General features: G+C 36.7%; 1 protein-coding gene across 4 annotated transcripts in view; it reads left to right on the forward strand.

Annotated features, from left to right (window-relative positions):
- Window positions 1-21739, forward strand: part of DSCAM (DS cell adhesion molecule) — an 829709-nt gene that overhangs the window by 778268 nt on the left and 29702 nt on the right. For 3 of the 4 annotated variants that reach the window (XM_056825955.1, XM_056825956.1, XM_007493072.2), the window contains 2 exons: window positions 2386-2583; window positions 4460-4762. In XM_056825955.1, the coding sequence (XP_056681933.1) occupies window positions 2386-2583; window positions 4460-4762 (501 nt within the window). The remainder of the gene's footprint in view (window positions 1-2385; window positions 2584-4459; window positions 4763-21739) is intronic. The other variant, XM_056825957.1, reaches the window with a different exon arrangement.

Raw genomic sequence — 21739 nt, forward strand, 5'->3', positions numbered from 1 at the left:
ACACTTCCTTTGTGACCCTTGGCAAATCATTTAACCCCATTGCCTAGACCTTACAACTGTTCTGCCTTGGAACCAATAGACAGTATTGATTCTAACATGGAAGTAAGATTTTTGAAAAAAAAAAAAAGAATAAATGTATTTCTCAGTTCCATATGGAACTTTTACAGAAAATAACAATGGCTTGGGCACAGAAATATTGCAAATAAATATAAAAAGTCAAATAGGGTTTTTAAAAACCTTTTACATAAAATAATGCAAAATATATAAATCAATTAAAATAGCAGAAACAAAAGGCCCTTGATTTTTGAGATGCTGGTGACATATACAGATGGTGATGTATGTAGATGAACTTAAAATATCCAAATTCAGAAAAATAAATCTAATTTGTTATAAAGGAATTAAGGAAGAATGATTTTCTAGAAGATTTCAGATTTTGATCAATTTTTTTTTAATTCTTACTTTCTACCTTAAAATTAATACTGTGGATTAGTTCCAAGGCAGAAGACAGGTAAAGACTAGGTAGTGTGACTTAAGTGACTTGCCTAGGGTCACATAGCTAGGAAGTATGTGAGGCCAGATTTGAACCTAGCACCTCCTGTTTCCAGGCCTGGCTCTCTATCTACTGAGCCACCTAGCTTCCCCCAATCTTAATGAATTCTGAGGTGAATCCTATCAAACTTTTTTGAAAAAATTAGAAATTGCTATACAAATTATTCACAAAATTTAAGAAATAAAGCACTCTAATAGGGTACTTTTGTGAAACAAATGTAGTCCTAATGCCTAAACCAGGAAAGGATAAAGCAAAGAAGGAAAATTATAGATTAATGTAAGTAATGAATATTGAATTCAAAAGTTTTAAATATATACTAAAATAGACTAACAACAATTTATCCAAAGAATTATTATCACTAAGTTGGATACAGTTCCGTGATGCAAGGAAGGTTTAGCAGTATGGAAATAGCATAATCAAGCATCTCAGACTCAATGATTTTCTAAATACATTTAGAAAATGATAACTTATTTAGAAGAAAAAAGATAATGTTCTGCAAAAAAAGAATTTCTAGGACATGTGAATATAGAAATGTTTATTATCATGAACAATATATAACCCCAAAAGTGAGCATCATATGGAATGTGAATGCCTTAAAAAGCCTTCACAACCAGTGGTCAACTCTCTTCACCATAATTTGATATAATTCTAGAAATTCTAGCAATAATGAGAATGCAAGAAAAAGAAGTAAAACATAATATATTCAAGCAAGAGATAAAACTGTCTCTATCTATTTCTGGTATGATAATTATACTTAGAAAATCCTAAATTAAAAGTACAAATTGATACAACTAAAAACTTCAACAAAGTGTCAGACTACAATATACGCCCTCTCAAAATGAAAATCATTTCTGTATAAAACTACAATATAACAAAGAATAAATCCAAGAACCTAAATAACATAAAGGAAAATACCATTCCAGTTACCAAATGAAATATCTACCAAAGTACACAAAGTAATTCTATGATTTCATCACCAAAGTATACCTTAAAGAAATAATGAAAGAAATTATGTAACCACAGAAATATTCACTGCTCATGGTTTTGTGGTGCAATAACAATAATAATAATAATAACAAAGTTAAATTACAGTTTTAATGCTACACTAATGATTTTTTGAAGGGAATAGTTTATTGAACTCAATAAATATCATAAAATTCATTTGAATAAATGAAAGATTTAGACTATGAAGTGAAATCATGAAAAATAGTGGAGATGAAGTGAAATTGCTTTCCAGACCAAAAACTAAGTCAAAAAGCAACAGTCATTAAAAATATTTAGTATTGGTTAGAAAATAGTATAGATGTTTCCTCGTCTCTGAAACTTTTCCGGACCCTGTTCTCTTTCACCTCAAGCCTTCCCACCCACACCTCCAAGCCAAGGAGCTTCTCTTCAAATTTCTTATAACACTGTGACTGGGTTGCTCCTTTATTTTAATCTCATCCACCTATATAGAATGGCTTCTACTAAGTAAACAGATTAGATTTTAATTTCTCTGAGAATAAGAATTGTCCTATTTTCTTTGTATGGTACCTTTGCACACAACAGGCACTTGGGAAGCGCTCATTGAATTGAACTAGATGTCACAAGGAAGTATAGGTTCTGTGACTAATGAGAGTACAAAAAATTGTGCCATCTGAACTCAGGGAACTGGACTGGAGCAGTCAGGAAAGGCTTTAGAGCCCAGGTAGGGAAAGCAGAGCCTCAAATTATAAGTATGATTGAATAACAACCAAGAGAACAATTCAGTTCAGTCCTACTGCCAAATAGTGATCTTGCTTTGGCTCATTCCTCATCTTGTAGCAAAGACAGATTTTGTGTTTGGCTCTTTACAGATCCCACCACGAGGAGGAATGCAAAGGGTGGACCCACAACTCGTAACAGATATGCCAGTCAATGGACTCTCAATAGGCCCCACCCCACCATCTCAGCACACACTCTCACTACAGACTGGAGGTTACCAACTCCGAGAGTCACAGGATCAGTGGACAAAGAAAGTGATAGTTACAGTGTCAGTCCCTCACAAGATACAGGTATGAATAACACTGCTCTGACCACCGCGTTCCTGCGAGGAAAATGAAGACAAAATACTGGACCCATGAGCTGTTCCCATTTTTCACTCTACCATTTTAAAGAGAACCTGGAAAGTTCCAATGTTTCTTGCCCATTTATGGCCATTATTAGTTCTGTAATCTCATAATCAGGGCTGAACAACTACCACAAACTAGAACAAACAAAAACCATAGGTGCCATTTAGCTTTGCCAGATGGAAAGAAGGTCACTCTTCCTCCTCCCTTTTAAAGTCCTTTTCTATGGAAATACAAAATAAAATTTAAATGATTAATAGGAACTAATAAGAGAAAATTGTATTCTCTTCTTAGAAGGGAAGTGCAGGATTTTGAATATGGAGTGAGCATATAATGTCTTCATTTGATGGTTTTCCTGAAATATTTTTTACAAAGAAGTGAAGATGGTGTCCAGTATAAATATAAGTGGTATTATAAACAAAAGGAAATGACTAATATGCTTTTAAAAGATTAGCACCCACACTACTAAACAATTTTTTTTCTGTTGGTCTTCTAGAATTATCTGACCTTGTTTACAGTGAAAACTATAACAGGAATACAATGTTTAACTCTGACTTATCTACTCTCAACATTTTGAACAAACCTAAAGAAATAGGCAGTTTGATAAACTCAAATAGTGACTAAATTAAAAAAAATTGATTACTAAATAAATGATTATACCTGTAGTCATTTGGCCCCAACTTCTTTCAGGAAATAATGCCTAAGAATAGTATCACTGTGAATTAGATTTTATTCCTTTAAAAATGCTTTAAATGAAGATATCTCAAAATAACATTCAAAGGTAATTTGAATGTATAGCTTTTACCATATTTATGATAATCTTCAGAAATAATGTAAAAGAAAGGTGGAATATGGAGGAAACTACCATGGAATTTTCTTTTTAAAATGCTGATTCTTCTTAAGTGAATTTTAGATTTTTATGGAGGTTGTTTCAACATTGAATTGAAAAATCATATAAATTCAATGAACAATCAGAATTTCTTTTTTTTAATGAAGGCATTTTCTTTTATTTGTTATCTAGATGAGTCCAATACTATAAAGACAAGCCCAAGCTTTTCCAGAAAAAAAAACCCAACTATTTTCAATACTCAAACATTTTACTCAAGATCAGAAACACAATTGTAACCACATTTACTCTTCCCTAATTAAGACAAGGGAAATCAGTAACACTCTTGTTGCTTTTGCCAGTCAAAAACTTCCAGTATCTCCTTGGTGGCAATTGAGGAATAGAGCGTAGAGACGTCATAGATATGTAATATTTGTATGTTTCATTTTAACTACAATATTTCAAGAAATCTGTTATTTCCTTCAACAATATCCATTTTAGCCACCCTTCATCTTCATACATCATCCAAAGAGCATCTGTATCAAAAAACAAAACAAAACAAAACAAAACATTTGCTGCATCTACCCTCTCCAAATATACCTAGTTCAGTCTTCTGGAATGTAGGTTTAATCCATCACTGACCCTGCCGAAGTCTGCATTTTCCTGGCAGAGCCTTCAAGAAACTCTGATTATTTTTGCCATGATGAGGCACCAGAGTTGGATTTGTAAGATCAAAAGATAGTTGTTAAAGGAGTTATTAATCGTTAGTTTAGCCTAGAATCTGCTGACCAGAGAGGAATTAGGCTTCATTGACATATTCATTAGGTGAGTGAAGTGATTCATTAATTAATTCATTAATAGGTCATTAAGCCTGTCATGAAAAACACAGCTTATTTCCATGCTCCCTGCCATTCCTGAATGTCTATATTCCAAAAAAAAGATGAATATGTTCTGTGTAATAAGAGATTACAACACATCTGATTCTCTTTTGCCTAGATCGAGCAAGAAGTAGCATGGTCTCCACAGAAAGTGCCTCCTCTACCTATGAAGAACTAGCAAGAGCCTATGAGCATGCCAAGATGGAAGAACAACTAAGACATGCCAAGTTTACCATCACCGAGTGCTTCATATCAGACACCTCTTCAGAACAGTTAACGGCAGGGACTAATGAGTACACAGACAGTCTGACCTCCAGCACCCCTTCAGAATCAGGGATCTGCAGGTTCACTGCATCTCCCCCTAAACCTCAGGATGGAGGACGAGTGATGAATATGGCAGTTCCGAAAGCACATCGGCCAGGTAAGAACATGTACTCAGCCTCTTTTTATCTCCTATTCCATGATTTCTTTAGATGTTTTAGGTAGGTTTTTCCATAATAAACAAACAGGCAAATCCATACAGGTTTCCAGTGAGCAAATGAATCAACAATGAGGTTTATTATATCTTGTTGGTGGAAATCAAGATTTCATAGTCATTGATCAAAATAAGAATTAGGGAGAGGCAGGCAAAGAGCCAAAACAGACAGACTCATAAAGAGTTGGACCAAGAGACAAATTGAGAAAGAGACAGCGAAAAAGAGGGTAATCTAAACTACTTAAGTGGATACATTTAGCTTCTCCTGTTGAATGAACTTATTTATCTTATTATTCATTTTTAAAGTTTCACTGATTCTGTTCCAGAAAATGTATCTTTACTTTAAAATAATTATTATTTATGGCGATTTGATGAAAAAAAAGGTCATCTAAATGAACACTCTATAAACATGATGATCAAAATTCATATTATTCACTGAGCAAATAGCAATCCAAAGTCATTAAAGGTATGTAACAAAAAATGGTGGAAAATGGCTTCATGTATTTTCCTATTTATGCACCTCTTGAGTGGAAGATGGGTTATTTGAGAATGCGAGAGAGGCTGTATCTTTTCTAGAATTTTAATTAAATAACATAGCTGGTATTGCTTAGCATGGCATTCTATGCAACTATGAAACCTTGGAGGCATGGATACAAATACAGGACAGGAAGATATGGTCAGAGGGTAATCATATCCAAATTCAGACATAGACAATAACAACAGAATTAATAGCAGGGGGTAGAGAGGAGGGCAGTGGAGGGAAGGAGGGAGGCAGAATGCAGAAATGGACATTATCATTGTCAAGAAGGCCTGAGTTCAAATCCTACCTGTGACATCTACTCATAGGAGTAGACTGGGCAAGCTACTACTCCATTCAACATTTTAAAACTAAGTTGTTAAACAGAGTTTCCTCCAAACCAGTTCCTTATGCTGATGAAATCATACAACTGTACTAAAAAAATTCATGATGATACCATCATGTTGTAATGTATTGTATTATAATGCAATGCATTCGGATTTGTGAAGTACCTAACCTAAGGGAGACCCCTTGTAAGTGGCAGGGCTTTGTTACTCTTTCTTAAACTACTCATGTAGAAAACTATACAGGGATAGGCATAAGCCCTGGTGCTCTATAGAGGGAAAACTTTGGGGGAGGATGAAGTCAAGATGAGCAAATCATCAGCACTAACAAGTAGATGGAGAAGCCAGACGTATTCTATATTTTTTAGGATTTATGTAAGGGATAAAGACAGTAGAGTTGTGCCTGAAAATGCTAATTATTCACCCCCACTGAGTGGGGTGAATGACTTCAACTTCACTTAGTGTAATGACGATCTGTTAATCAGTCATTTAATTAGGAAGATTTTATTAAGTACTTGTTCTGTGCTTAGATGCTGGGAATACAAATACAAAAAAAAATAGTTCCTGCATATATAATAGCAGCAAGAATCTATAAAACAGATTTATCAAATATGGTCGTCATTCATAGTAATTTTGTACTTGGGTACTTATGAAATGGTTTGTGTTGGCGCCTCCAATTAGAAAGCACAGCTGAAGTCCCAGCAAAGTCCCCCCATCCTATGTGGCTTCCAATGCTTCATCCTGGCACCAAAGGACCCAGAAGAACAGAGTCAACCATGGGTGTTCATGAGAAATCATATTAAATCTGACAAATGGAATCTTTAAGAAGATTCTTCTTCTTAAAGAAGAAGACACATGCAAATAAGGGAAAGTAAGGCAAGAGCAGAGGGCCACAGAGCCATCTCTTGCTTGCTTCTATCAGCATGCTTGCTGCCCATACAGAGCAGCTTCTTCATCTAGAAGGTGGAGGATTAGGATTAGACATTTTGTGAATTTCAAACTTCTCAAACTTTTTTCTAAAATCAAAATACAAGGAAAGAAAAACAAAAATGAGGTAAAAAGTGAACTAAGAGCACAGAAGGCAAACATTCCCTTATATGGACTCACTCATGATCCCTTCCTCACTGTCCATCAGACAGCAAGAATGTGCCCACTAACCAACATATGTAATACCAAACTGAATTCCCCATTGTATTAGTGGGGAAATTGAGAAGGAACCAAAGTTGCCGGATACTTGGGGAACAAATCTAAGGTAGCACCACTTTCTTCCTCCCCTTCGCCAAGCAGTGCTGCTAACAATGGAGTCTGGTCTGACTGGACTGAAAGGGTAAGTCAAATTCCCCTGAGCCCTTCTTCTTTGAATGATGCTCTTTGGGATTCCCCTCCTAACACATTAAGTCTGATTGAATCTCTAGTAAAAATCAAGATGTCTCTTTATTGGGGTAAAGAAGGGCTGGCGTGTAATGAGGACAGGGGGAAAGAGGGAACCCCTAGCTATTTCCCTATACAGATGATCACTGGGGTTTGAGTCAGGGAGTCTGCTTTAGGATAAGCTCTGGGTTTCCCCTAAGAGAGAAAGTCTGTGTCCTAAAGATGTCACCAGTTGGAAGACCACATCTATTGCTCAAGCCAAAAGGATTACGAGATGTGGATCATCTTCACAACAGAAGGGTAGTTCCCTCTCCCTTCAGATCATGGAGAAAAGAACCTTTGCCTTCTCCACTGCTGGAAAGTTCCACCCCATCCCCCATGGCAGCTGGGTCTCATCTCTTCTCTTCCTGAGACAGTCTTCCAAATTCCCTTTGCTTCTGGTCTTTCCCTCTTCTACACCATCCTTCTCAGAGCCCTGCAATCCAAATAGCAAAAGATTTTGATTGTAGTAACAGCATGTATGACAATTCATTCCCTAAACAGAGCTTGGTCACAAACCTTACACACAAAGGAGTGTCTATACTTGCACTTGCAAAAAAAAACCAACTTCCCTTTTCCCCCCAGAGATGGACCTAGAAACTCCAAACTACAGAAATTTGCCCAAGTCCAAGACAACAGTGTGGCAGCATTCTGTATTTAGAATCTATAGAATGAATACAGAAAACTAAATCTCAATCTAAAGAATCCACAGATAACTTCCATGGGGGAAAACCCTAAGCCACAAGCTCTAATAGACAGAGTGGTTAAATGGAATAATTTCACTGACAAACTATGAATTCTGCAGGCAGCAAATAAAAATAAATTCACACATAAAGGGAAAGAAATTCAATTTTCAAAGAGATTATCTCACAAGAAACCCCAGAATAAAATTGAATATTGTATTTCAAAGAGCAAAGAAGTTCATGATGCAGCACAAGGTGACCTAACCTGTGAAAGATTTAAATGAATGTCTAATATGTCAAGTATTATAGTTTCTAAAGTTTATCATCTAACAAAATAGAACCACTTGACTAAGGAGAGATGAACCTCTACCCAACGTATATCCAGTCTGTGGCAGCATGTAATGGCAGGAAGTACGTGGGGTTTTGCTGGGGACTGTAGTTTTTAATGTAACCGATTCTAATTACACACCTTCAAAACCAAGTAAAATAAAGGGGTTTGAAAAAAGACCTGAAGAAAGCATTAGCTTCTCAAACACCCCCACAGAAAAAGAAACACACGAAGGGTGAATAAATACAGAAAGTAAAAACAACAGAAAAATAGCACTAAAGAGAATATTGACAGAATTCTTTCTAAATGTCCAAAGGAGACAAGAGTGAAAGCACAAGTCAAATGGTAGTGATGGTAAAGGAGGAAATAGCCTGAAACATCATGGATCAAACCTTACAAAACTCCGTCTAAATGTGAATAAATCTTTATTGCGGGACTAAATTACAGAAAAATAGTGTACAGTGATCCCTCACCCATCATGGGAGCTAAGTACCACAGACCCCCTCTATACGTAAAAATCCATGAAGTAGACATTATATTTATTTTATTATATATACACACACATACATATATATATACATATATATATAAAGATTATAAACCCTTCCCACTCTCCTATAAACCTTTCCCACAGTCTTGTAAACACTGAGTCAATCAGTGCCCAGTATACAGAACATGGGGCCATGGTTGGTCGCCTCTCATTTCCTCAGCCAATACAGAAATGCCAACTTTGCACTCAGCCAGGTAGAATCTCAAATTGGCAAACTTGCACAAGTGATAGTGGTGAACTGCATTTCCATTGTTACAGGATAGTATTTATCCACAAAATCCCATAATATCTTAAAAACTCTACAATACAATGAAGCCCTGATAAGCGAATGGCAATAAAGAGAGGGATGACTGTATAAAAAGATGTAATCAAATCAAGGACTAACAATGAAGAAAAAATAAGTGCTCTAGTCCACCAGAAAGAGAATGAACTAAGAGGCCAAGGGAGGGATCTCATTGAAAGCCTTTGGTCATTTATCTACTGAAGGATGATTTGATCTTATGGATTTGTATAAATTCCCTACAAATCTAGGATATATAACCTTTGTTGGAAAAATTCACAAAGATATTCTCTCAATTAACTGATGTTCTTATAATTCAAACTTCACTAAATTTATTTTTAATTTCATTTCATCAAAATTATCCATTTTATCTACCTCATGATGAGCTCTTAGCTGTGAAAAGTATTTCCTATTCATCTAATTTGACTTTTCTTTTTCAATTTTTTATGTAGAATATTTATATCTAGATATATTTATACCTTTGGAGTCATTTTGTTATCTGATATGAGTATTGATCTAAACTTAATGTCTGATAGATTTCTAAGTTGACCCTATCTTCTGCTTTGGCTCACAGGGATTTGAGAAGTACATTACTATTCCCTATTTTCTTAGGCAAACCTTGTAGAGATAGAATGCTATACTTCTCTCACACTCTCCCCTTAACACACACAGGGGAGAGAGAAAGCATTCCCATTGGTCTACTGGGCAGAAGGGCAGGTGAAGTGAGGAATGCCCTCAGTGAGTATAGAATATTCTGCTGCCTGTGAACTACCCACCTTACCCCCATACACTCCCATTGGGCTGCTAAGGCAGAGGGGTGAGTGATGTGAAAAAATATCATCAGGAGCAATGGAGAGGGGGAAGGAAGCAATTCCTCCAGAGTCCTTCTGCCTTTCTAATAACAAACTCTGGGCATGGGGCAGCCTAGTGCCCACAAAGAGCACTCTGCATGCCACCTTTGGCACCCATACCACAGGTTTGCCATCCTTGTCTTGGGCAGTGAGCTATGAAGGATAATTATGTTCCAATGTAAATTCTGGCTTCAAATCAGCTTGCCAAAATTCATGGCTCCTCTGATGTTGTAGAGAATAGACTCCTGGACCATTGGCTTTGGTTCAAGCTAGTACAAACCTTCCCTACATCTGGTCATTTTCTGTGTAATTCTAAACCAGAAGGAAGAGCTATTTCTGTTTCTTTTCTATTTCCTTTATCATCAATGTTCCTGGCACTAATTATAAAAAGGTACAGTGGGCAAAGTATAGGACCTGGTACCGGGAAAACTTGAGTCAGTCTCCATTTCCATAACTGCAAAAGTACATAATAGCACCTATCTCCAAGAACTGTTGCAAGACTAAAATGGGTAAATATTTATAAATATATTTCACTTTGTGGATCTCAAGACACTATGAGATGCTACCTATTACTAATATTCTAGGGTCCTTTCAAATATTTGTTGGGATTTACATAGGAAAGATACTTTTCTATGAATTTTCATGTTTCCATCCTAAATGGAAATTTTCCTTCTTGAAATGAGGAAAGTTGCCATTTAAGAATAAAGTTAACCCTTAAAAGAAATGAAAAGAATTGATCCAACACCCTGAACCAAAGATATTCCTTTATTTTATAGACACAAAATGCAGAAATCAGAGGTCTACTTGCCATGCCCAAGCTATGTGACATGAGATAATGTTGTCCAGGTGACAATGGGCTTACAGACTTTGTACAATTGCTTAACAGAGGTTATTAACAAGACCAGGTATCCAGAACATGTTCCTAAAATGGTTTTTTAACATTTTGCCAAAATTGTTAATAAATTCCAGGAATAGGGGTTATGACCAGAGCACCCCTACCTTCTTTGCTTTCCTTTTTCAGGTAACTTGGTTATGACACTGCAGAACTAAGCTTGGGGCCCAATTTCCTCCTGTCACAGGCTCCAAAGTATAGGTCAAAGAGAAGGGAAGTGTAGAGGCCCTTTCATCATTTCAGAGACTTTTCATACTATTTCTATTACTATTATATCTTATTTAAATCATACAGTGACAGCTTATCAAGCTATTACACAGGAATCCTTATGAATGATTAAATTTCTTCTTACACACTGAATTAAGATATGGACCTTTAAGAAATGGGATCAATGAAAGGTAACTTTCAAAAGAAGAAATGGAAGAAAAATAACCAAAATAATTAATATCTTGTCCAGTCTTTTCATTTTTACAATCAATCACATCTCTTGGAAATATCCCTTCCTCTGTACTCATACTGCCACAGGCAATTATCACTGCTTGCCAGTATTATGCAATAACCTTCTATTTGGTCCCCCTGCCTCAACTCTTACCTCCACTCCAATCCATGCTCAGTAGTACCTGCAGTGTAGGTGGGATGAGACCACCACCACTCCGTAAACTGCAGTGGCTCATTATTACTTCCAGCCTACAATATCAAATATTCTGCTTGACATGCAAACCCTTTTCAATCTGTTCTTTTCCTGTTTGCTCCCGTTATATTCCGTCTTGGGTTTTATTCCCCCCACACACATATTATACAATCCATCTCTATTGCCCTACTGGCTACTCTTTGTAAATGGCGCTTCATCTCTAGAAAGCACTGATTCATGTGGAATCCCTCACCTGGAATGCTCGCTCACTCTCTTCACCGCATCCTTCTGGCTCCCCTGCCTGCTTTTAAGACACAGATGAATTCCCTCCTTTTTGCAAGAGAGCCTCTGAGTCACCCTAGCTGCTAGTGCATATCCTCGGAGAACGTCTTCCATTTACACTGTAAAATCCTGTATGTATTTGCAAGTTGTCTCCTCAATTAGGATGTGACCTCCTTAAGAATAAGGACTGTATTAAACAATGTCCTGGTATCTCCAGTCCTTAGCCTAGTGCTTGGAATACAGCGATACTTTATTGAAGCTATGGATTACCTCAAATAATTTCTTTGCTGATTCGTTTTTGTTGTTGTTAAACAGCGTGTTCTTGGTAAAGATGGACAATTTCGTTCTTCTTTCTCATTGTTTATGTATTTAATTTCTCTTTATTGCTATTCTTGGTGTTCCCAAAATGCTGGAGACTTTTTTTTTAAAAGAGAGTGTTTCGGTTTTAATATTTATGGGGAAATCTTGTGTTTTCCCATTGGAAATGATGCCAATTTCTTAAATCTATACTTATTATACATCGTATAAATGTACTCCTCTACAGATATAGCACGAATGTGTTGGCCTTTATTAAAGACTATTTCAATTGGAGAATTTTTTATTTTCACACAAAAAAAGTATAATGTTTATTCCTCGTGGAGGTTATGTGGATTATATAAATTGAGGTTTTGGTAAATATCCTGGGAATCTTGCCTAGACTTCTACAAGTGACATTTTAATGTTTGCCTGAAGGGGATCAGGAGAAGAGGCAACATTTCTGTCTTCAGAGAGGGGTTACTGTGTTGGAATTATATATCTCTTTTTTTCTAAATATTATTAGTCGAAATGAATTATTTTTAGGTTCAAATGACTTACCTTGTTTCTATCCCTTAAAGAAAAAGTTGTACCCCCAGACCTTTCTCCTATCCCACAGGTTGGAGTCCCCAGGTAGTAACTACTACCTTAAGTTCACGGTACTCTATTGGACTATAATATTAAAACTATAGCTTAGGATATTCCACTGGTACTCTTGGCTTTAATTATCATATGGAAAACCTAATAAACTCAATTCAAAGATATTTACTGAGATGATAGTATAATATCAATAGTCACAAAATACTCCCACACATACCTGTGAAGAGTCAAAACTCCCACCGATTGTCCTAGTAGAATATACATGTGTAGGCCAAAGTAAAAGCATGTGGCAAAAATAAATGACACCCACAATGGGACCTTGATTTCTCTTCTCCTCTCAGTGTGCTCTTTATCTTTGCACGTTACCTTCACACTTCTCTCTTGGGATATGTCATCTTGGAGGAGAGGGTTATTCACTTGTGGTCCCTGGGCCTGATCCTCTCTGAAGCTGTTTCAAACTATTAGTTTATTATCTTCTAAATCCAGAGATGGATTTCTCTCTGATGCCAGGGTGCACACTCTTCAAGGCTATCTCAAACAGGAGTATCAAGCTAAATCCAGCTTGAACTAGAGCTGATTGTTAAATTTCTAATGTGAGCACTTATACCTCAGAAATTTGCAAACTACTACTGTAATGATGAAGAGAGAGAAAAAAAGAGCCATTGGGAGTAAATGGAAGTTGAGCACTCTATACAATGCATGAAGCAGGAATGGCAATTGGAAACTGAACAAGGACTTCTGGGAAATTCTCCTGAGGAAGGGTCTTGGGTGCTGAGACATAGAAGGGAGTGGAAGGAGGAGCTGTTTATCAGGGACATTCAAGTCACCTTTGGGGATTTCTGACACTGACAGAAATATTAATACCATGGTTCCTGTTTAAAACATCGCTGGTTCCTGTCAAAAAATCTAATTTCTTCAAAGGCTTTCATTCCATGAACTATTGAGATACTGGGCTCAAATCGGTGAGCAGTGTTCTCTTCCTTTTTTTCTACTTCTCTCCTGTCTACAAGAAAACCTTTTACTTCAGTAATTAGATTATTTAGAAAAATATTTAGGGTGATCTACAACCCCTCTAACCTTTACCCTTTGCCCCAATCAACAAGTAAATCAAATAAGCAGTCAGATAGCTAATTCAATCTCATTTATTTACATTTAGAGAGTAAGCCCATTGGCAGACTCCATCTTCTTGCCAGTTTTCAAGAAGACATGAGGGGGAGGCTTGTGAGCTCCCCAAAGCAGCACATATCCGGATTGAGATCCCTCAAACCTCTCCTTGTAGAGAAGATTTCCCTGCAGCCTTTGAGCACAGACACCAAGGGGCAAGCCTTCACCAAGGGAGATCTCCATTTTGTCTCCCTCAAGTAATTCAGGAACTCTGGGAGGGAGTAGTGAGGGAAGTCATTTTCATCAACCCTTTCCTCACTGCCTTTAACCCTCATTTCTCCATCTAAGGAGTGTGAGTCCCCCAAAATTACACTACCAATCAGGACTTGATTTGTTGTTTTATTTCTCTAGATATAAGAAAGCAATAAGGGTCATGTTAACTATTGTGTCTCTTTTTTTTTTTTTTACTCCTCCGTTTTGAGTGTAATGTCTCATACTGAACAAGTAGTTTTGTTAAAAGACATAGGATCTGCCAGCCAGTACTATATAGTTTAGCTGTGGGTGGTGACCTGAGAAAGAGAATGGAGGCTACAGGAATATGGATGTGAGATAGATAAGGCAGTCAGAGGAAGAAATGCAGGAATAAAGACTCAGAGACCAAAAGTTAAAACACCTGGGGAGTTGAGAGCCCCTCTGTAGATATCTCTCTAGTAAAAGCTAACAGAGTGGGGAAATTATAAGTATGAGGAGCAAGAGAACCTGCATGGAGCACAGAACTCTGGGACATCCCCCATGGACCAGGTGGTCAAGAGATTAATGGGAGATGTGCGGGGCAGCTGCACTGCATAAGTCAGTCAGACATGAGGAACATAATAGGCCATAGCAAGATCAAAATTGTAAGAGGCAAGACGGGGAGCAAACACTGAGAGTAAGAAGTGTAAGAGAAGAGAAGACTTGTACATGTTCCCCAGCCTTATTTGGGACCTTAGGAATGTCAAGTGGGAGGTGATTAATGAATACGTGACATGATATAGGTTTTTACATTGGTAGCATTGACAATGATGGAATCACAGAGGAGGAGATCAATCCAACCCATGCTTTGTAAATGAATGTAGTCCCAGCCAGGATACTGTGGCTGTCAACGCCCAGCCCAGGAATTTGCTTGTCCTTTGTGCTAGTCCTTTGGACTGTCCCTTTCCATACAATGAACTTTAAGTGATCTGACCATGTGTCTGGTAAATGAATATACAGGATACAATATCAATACATCAATCATACTTCCAAGATGCTAAGATGCCTGGTATTCTACAAAAGATGAGAAGGCCAATGTGGGGAAGGGAAAGAAAGGGAACTCCCTTTATCACCACACTGCCATCTTGTAAAGGTGCAAGGGAAAAGATCAATTGGAGATTTCCCTCTCATTTTCTAGGTACTTCTTTAAGTAGCTCTCCTCAAGAATATCAGGGGTTATACTTCTTTTTTTATGTTTGATTTTTTTCTCAGATGTAATTTTTTTTTCATTTTAAGTTCCAAATTCTCTCTCTACATCCTTCCCTTACCCCATCTTGAGAAGGCAAGCAATTTGATTTAGATTATACATGTTGTTCAGTCATGGTCAAAATGCCTGCATCAGTTGACAACTCTACCAATAGGTCATTAGTGTCTCTTTTTCCACATCCCTTCCAACATTTGTCAGAAAGGAAAAACCTTTCTGTAATTATTAGCCAATCTGATACAAATGAGGTGGCACCTCAGAGTTGTTTTGACTTACATTTCTCTAACCAATAGCAAATATGACTCTTTAATTGTTTTTATTATATATTTACTTATCATCAACAACAGAAAATATTTAAATAAACTAATTTTTTAACGTGCAAAACCAAGTCTTGTGACAAGGAAATCACTTTTAAAAGACTTATATATATTAATTTAAGGGTGCCAAGGAATTCAGCTATGTAATTCCTAAATGAAAACTTAAGTCAGCAGTCAATCTTTTATGGAGTTTAATTACAATAGGAGGAAGAAAGGAATTAGAGATAGAGAGAGAGGGAGAGAGAAAGGGGAGAGAAGGGAATAGGGCTTAAATACACCTTCTGTTTAGGCTGGGCCAAAAGGCCCAAGCCCTTAGATAGCTGGGGCAAAGAAAAGAGATCAGTCCCTATTACTCACGTGACCAAAATGGAGAAACAGTCCCTAAGGCCCCCACCTTCAGCTTCCTTCAGAGCAAGCTTCTCAGAGCACACTCCCACCACTCAGACAAACTCATCAACCACCTCCTCGAGTCTTCAGACCCCCCTATCCTTAAGGAAACCATCCAAGTTGCCTCCCCTCAGTTCTCACATCTACCAATCACTGTCCATCAATTTCCCTGTGCCAATGGAGGCTATAGCTTAACCCAGAACCGCCCAGAGGCTTTGCACATGTCTGTTGAAGGTCATATTTTCAAATAATTAAATCTTTGATCCTTTGCTACAGCCCTTTCTAAATCCTGTTAACCTGAGTAGGGTAGAGATTGAAATAATTAAATCTTTGATCTAGGCTGCAGCCCTTACTCAATCCTGTTAGGACTGAATAGGGTGGAGATTGATTCCAAGTATCTCCATTGTATCAATTCTAAAATCAATCATGACTCAAAGAAATTCCTGTTTTATGCTTAAGCATAGGTCAAAGTCCTTTCCATTGTTCAGCAAAAGGTTTCTGTCCTAAAGTAATCTTAAGAAGGGAGGAGGAGGAAACTCTCATGCCAATGGGGTTCACATTCCAATAGTCAAGACCCACTATCAATAGGAAATTTTTCAAGTATGAAATTTCCCAATGGTGAAATTTCCAACATTTATAAGTCTAAGAAATTTTGAGGTTTACAGTCTTTTCAATGCCACAACCTCTTAAGAATACAGGATTGCCTTCATAGTATGATGAATGTTAAAATAAGACTTTTGCAGAATTATTTATCATCTCTAAACCATTGTTGTTCCACAAGAAACCATGCTTGGATTATGTGTATCCATAAGCTTAGCCCTATAGCTAGCCTCAAGCAGGTATGTGGGGGCTATCCAGATAGCTAATAAATAGATGAGTAAGATGACTCAAAGAATTTGTATAGTTTATTGTTTGTTCCTACTCTAAGGAAATCACTCTAAAGTCCTGGGTAGACCTGAGAGTAAATTTTTAGCTCAAAACTGAAATGTTGGAGGACAGGGAAATAGGAGTCCCTAAATCTAAAAATCTATATTCAGCACCCAACTTCTAAGGGTAACGTCATGGAACTGTCTTCAAGGCTTCAAGCTGCTTAAACCTACTGGTCCTCAAATTAAGTTAGACTCAGTAAAAATGTTTCAGAGTAGAAATTGGGTTTAAATTCTTAATGAGCTCAGTCTCTTAGGCTGCGGCCAAGATAGCTATAAACCTCTTCTTCAAAGACAGGTTCTGGATTCTAGCTCTCACATACATTTTCAGTCAGGAAACCTCTCAGGAACCAGGTGCTTACAAGTAGAGACTTGTAAGGGAGATGTCAACTGGAGACAGGGATGGACAGGATCTCAGGAATCTCTTAATAGCTAGAAGCACAGGAACCTCCAGTTATCAGGAAAGGCAAGTCACCTCCTTCAGGCATAGAGAAACAGCCAACAGGAAGTGATCTCTCTGCTCTCCTGGCTGAACAGGAAAAACAGATCCTCAGCAGTCTTTGGTCCCTGGTTTTATCCCTTCCACAGATTCTGGAACACCTCTGAGTTCTCTATGTGTGAGCAGACCCTCCTTTGCAAACCGATGCCTTTGCTACTTGCTACTTACAAAGTCCTTCTCTCTCTCAGCTCTCATATTAACTTATTTAAGGTTCTATTCCTCTCCTTAACTTCTTTCTTGTTTTTCATTAGATTTATCCAGGTCTGAGAGGGGAAAAAATTAAAATCCCCACTATTATTATTTGCCCATTACCATTTGTAACTCATTTAGTTTTTCCTTTAAAAATCTGAATGCTATTATACTTGGTGCCCAAAGGTCCAATAATGATAATGGTTCGTTATCCATAATACCTCCCCCCAACACAATATAGTTACCCTTTTCATTCCTTTCAATTATATCCATTTTAGCCCCAACTCTGTTAGAGATCATGACTGCTTCCCCTGCCTCCTCTGGATCAGCTAAGGAATAGTATATTTTGCTTCAGCCCCCTCACTTTCATTCTATAAGTGTCTCTAATTTTCACTATTTCTTGTAAACAATGCATTGCCATTTCCTGGTTTTTGATCCATTCTGGTATACATTTTCTTCCCATGGAGGAATTCATGCCATTCACACGTGTTATGTTTACTATCTGTACATTTCCATGTACTCAGATCCCTTCATTGTTTGACCCCTTTCCTTTCTTTCCACCAACCCCCCCCCCACAGATATCTAATTTCCTTTGATTAATACTTTTCCAATTCACAACCCTTCCCAAAAATCCTCCTTTATCCTCTCCTCTGCCCTTCTAGTTCTAAATTAGTCCACCTTCGAGTTATGAATTGATCTGATCATTCTGAAAGGCAATTTGGAATCATGGCCAAAGGGCCTTAAAAGAATGTATACCTTTTGATCCAGTAATACCATTACTGGGTTTATATCTCAAAGAGGTTTAAAAAATCTGGGCAAGGATCTATTTGTACAAAAATATTTAGAGCTGTGCTATTTGTGGTGGCAAAAAATTGGAAAAATGAAATAATGTCCCACAATTGGAGAATGGCTGAACAAAGTGTGGCATATGATAGTAATAGAATACTATTGTGCTATAAGGAATGATGAATTGATGGGTTTAAATAAAACTAGAAAGACCTACATGATGTGATACAGAGTGAAATAAGCAGAATCAGGAGGTCTTTATACACAGAAATTGTAACATTGTGGGACAATAAGAGATAACTAAATTTGCTACTACTACCAGCGCAAGGATCCTGGACAATTCTGTAAGGCTTAGAGAAAGAATGCTATTCACATTTAGAGAAAGAACTGTGGGAGTAGAAATCCAGAAGAAAACATGTGATTTATCACTTGTTTATCTGAGGTTTGTGATTTGGGGCTTTGGTTTTAAAGAATGACTCGTTTACAAAAATGAGTAATATGGAAATGAATTTGAGTAATAATAATAACTATTATTATTATATATGTATGTATAACGCAGTATAATTGCTTGCCAATTCCTGGAGGGTGGAAGGATGAGGGGAAAGAGAAAACACGAATCATGGAAAATTTTTAAAAATAAAAATTTAATGAAATTTTTAAATTTTTTTTAAATTTAAAAAACAATTGGACCAACTTTCCAAAGGTCCCTCCCTTGTCCCTTCTCCCTTACCTTTTCATTCTTATTCTAATTTTGCCAAAACACTTTCTTATCCCCATAAACATGCCCTCATACTTCTTCATATAAATTAAATTCAAAAAATCCCTCTCCTATCTTGTCCTAAGAGTCACTCCCTTATCTTCTGTAAGGTAAAAAAAAAAGGGGGGGTTAATTATAAAAAGGTTGGGATGAATTATTCAAAATCAAGGTCTCTGGGAATTTAATTAATTCCAAAGAGATTTATTTACAATTTATTTACAAAATAGAGAAAGAGTGAAGTTATAAAATCAGAGAGAGGATAGGGTAAGATACCTAGCCTGACCACTAAGTATTTTGCTCTGACCCCTGGCTCAAAAACAGGAAGGGGAGTTTAGTCCTTAACAGGAACATTTTCTTACCTTATTCTTGATTTTTTTTTTTCAAAACTAATCACAAACTGAGGAGACTTCTGGGTAAGCATGATGACAGTCTAGAAATGGGATGCTTCCTCTCCTCAGCACCCACCAATTTAGACTACCTCAAAAGACCCCAAAAAACAAATTCATAAAAATGAAGGGATTCTACAGTAGGGCACAGCATTGAAGGTACATGGGATTTGGGCATTTCCGCACGATAAGGGGGTGAAAAAGCTTCCACCAAAACGTGAGCTGATCTACCCTCCCCCACCCCACCTATGGAACCACAGTCAGAGCCAGCATGTGTCAGAATCAGTGAGTGAGTGAGGGGCACCCCTAGAATGAACAAGGGGCACCTCTAGGTACCCAAATACAAAGATCAAGAGAAACATGAAAAGGTAAATAAGAGAAGGAAAAAGGGGAAAAAAAATTTTTTTAATTCAAACTCTCTTTTTTAAGGGCTATAATTAGATCAAATTATATATATATATATATATATATATATATATATATATATATATATACATACATATACGTATATGTATGTAAATATATACATATATATTAATATATGGGGAAAATGTTATTTTAACTCTCAAAAATTGTATTCATTATTATTGCAATTAGAAGAACCATCACAGGAAGAGATTGGAGCATTAAGGGCTATAATATAATATGCCAAAAAAAGAAAAAGAAAAAGGGAGGGGGATCAAAGATGGCACCAAGAGATACTTAAAGAAATAAAATAAATAGGATAATCTTTATCACACAAAGATACACATGGGAAGGGGAGGGGAAGAATACTCTTATAAGAAGGAGAGGAGGAGAGTGCTAATAGGTAATACTTAAACCTTACTCTCACTGAAATCAATTCTGAGAGGGAAGAGCATCTAGACCCATTGGGATCTTGAATTCTATCTTATCCTACAGGGTAATTAAAAAGGGAAAACTAAGGGGGTTAGGGGGCGAGGGAGTACAAAAAAAGCAGGGAAGGAGAGGGGGGAGGAAACTTAACAAACCCCAAAGAAACAAGAAGGGAACAAAAAGGGAGGGATCAGAAAGGGAAGCATATTAAGGGAGGGGAGTAGGGGGATTGACTAAAAGTAAACGACAGGCTTAAAAGGATATAGCAAAAGAAGAAAGGACAGAACTAGAAGAGGATATCAAAATGCTAGGGAATTTACAAGTAACAATCATAACTTTAAATGTGAAAAGGACGAACTCACCCATAAAAAGTAAACAAATAGGAGAATGGATTAGAATCCAAACTCCTACCATATGTTGTCTACAAGAACCACACCTGAGGCAGGTAGATACTCACAATGTCAGAATTAAAGGTTGGAGTATGGCATATTGGGCCTCAAATGATAGAAAGAAGGCAGGAGTTGCAATCATGATATCTGACAAAGCCAAAGAAAAATAGATCTGATTAAAAGGGATAGGGAAGGTAAATGCATCCTGATAAAAGGGAGTATAGACAAAGAGTAAATATCAGTAATCAACATGTATGCACCAAATGGTATAGCATCCAAATTTCTAAAGGAGAAAATAGTAGAATTGAAGGAGGAAATAGATAGTAAAACTATACTAGTGGGATACTTGAACCTACCACTATCAAATTTTGATGAATCAAATAAATAAATAAATAAATAAGAAAGATGTAAAATATGTGAATGAAATCTTAGAAAAATTAAAGTTAATAGATATATGGAAAAAAATAAATAGGGACAAAAAGGAATAGTCCTTTTCAGCAGCACATGGTACATTTACAAAGACCATGTATGAGGTCATAAAAACATGGCAAAAAAATGCAGAAAAGCAGAAATAATAAATGCAACCTTTTCAGATCACAATGCAATTAAAATAATGATCAGTAAGGGTACAAGGAGAGCCAAATCAAAAATTATTTGGAAATTAAATAATATGATTCTCCAGAATCAGTTAGAGAACAAATCATAGAAACAATTAATAAATTCATTGAATGAAATGACAATGATGAGACATCCCTTCAAACTCTATGAGATATAGCCAAAGCAGTACTCAGGGAGAAATTTATATCCTTGAGTTCATATATTAACAAATTAGGAAGGGCAGAGGTCAATGGATTGGACATGCAAATCAAAAAACTTGAAAGCAAACAAATTTTAACCCCCCCAAAAAAAAAAACTAAATTAGAGATCCTAAAAATTAAGGGAGAAATTAATAAAATAGAAAGTGATAGAACTATTGAACTAATAAATAAAACTAGAAGTTGATATTCTGAAAAAACAAACAAAATAGACAAAGTACTGGTCAATCTAATTAAAAAAAGAAAAAAAAACAAATTAACAGTATCTTAGATGAAAAGGGAGAACTCACCTCCAATGAAGAGGAAATTAAGGCAATCATTAAAAACTATTTTGTCCAATTATATGGCAATAAATATGCTGATCTAGGTGATATGGA

The sequence above is a fragment of the Monodelphis domestica genome, chromosome 4 (genome assembly GCF_027887165.1).
Source record: "Monodelphis domestica isolate mMonDom1 chromosome 4, mMonDom1.pri, whole genome shotgun sequence".
Classification (NCBI taxonomy): Eukaryota; Metazoa; Chordata; class Mammalia; order Didelphimorphia; family Didelphidae; genus Monodelphis; species Monodelphis domestica.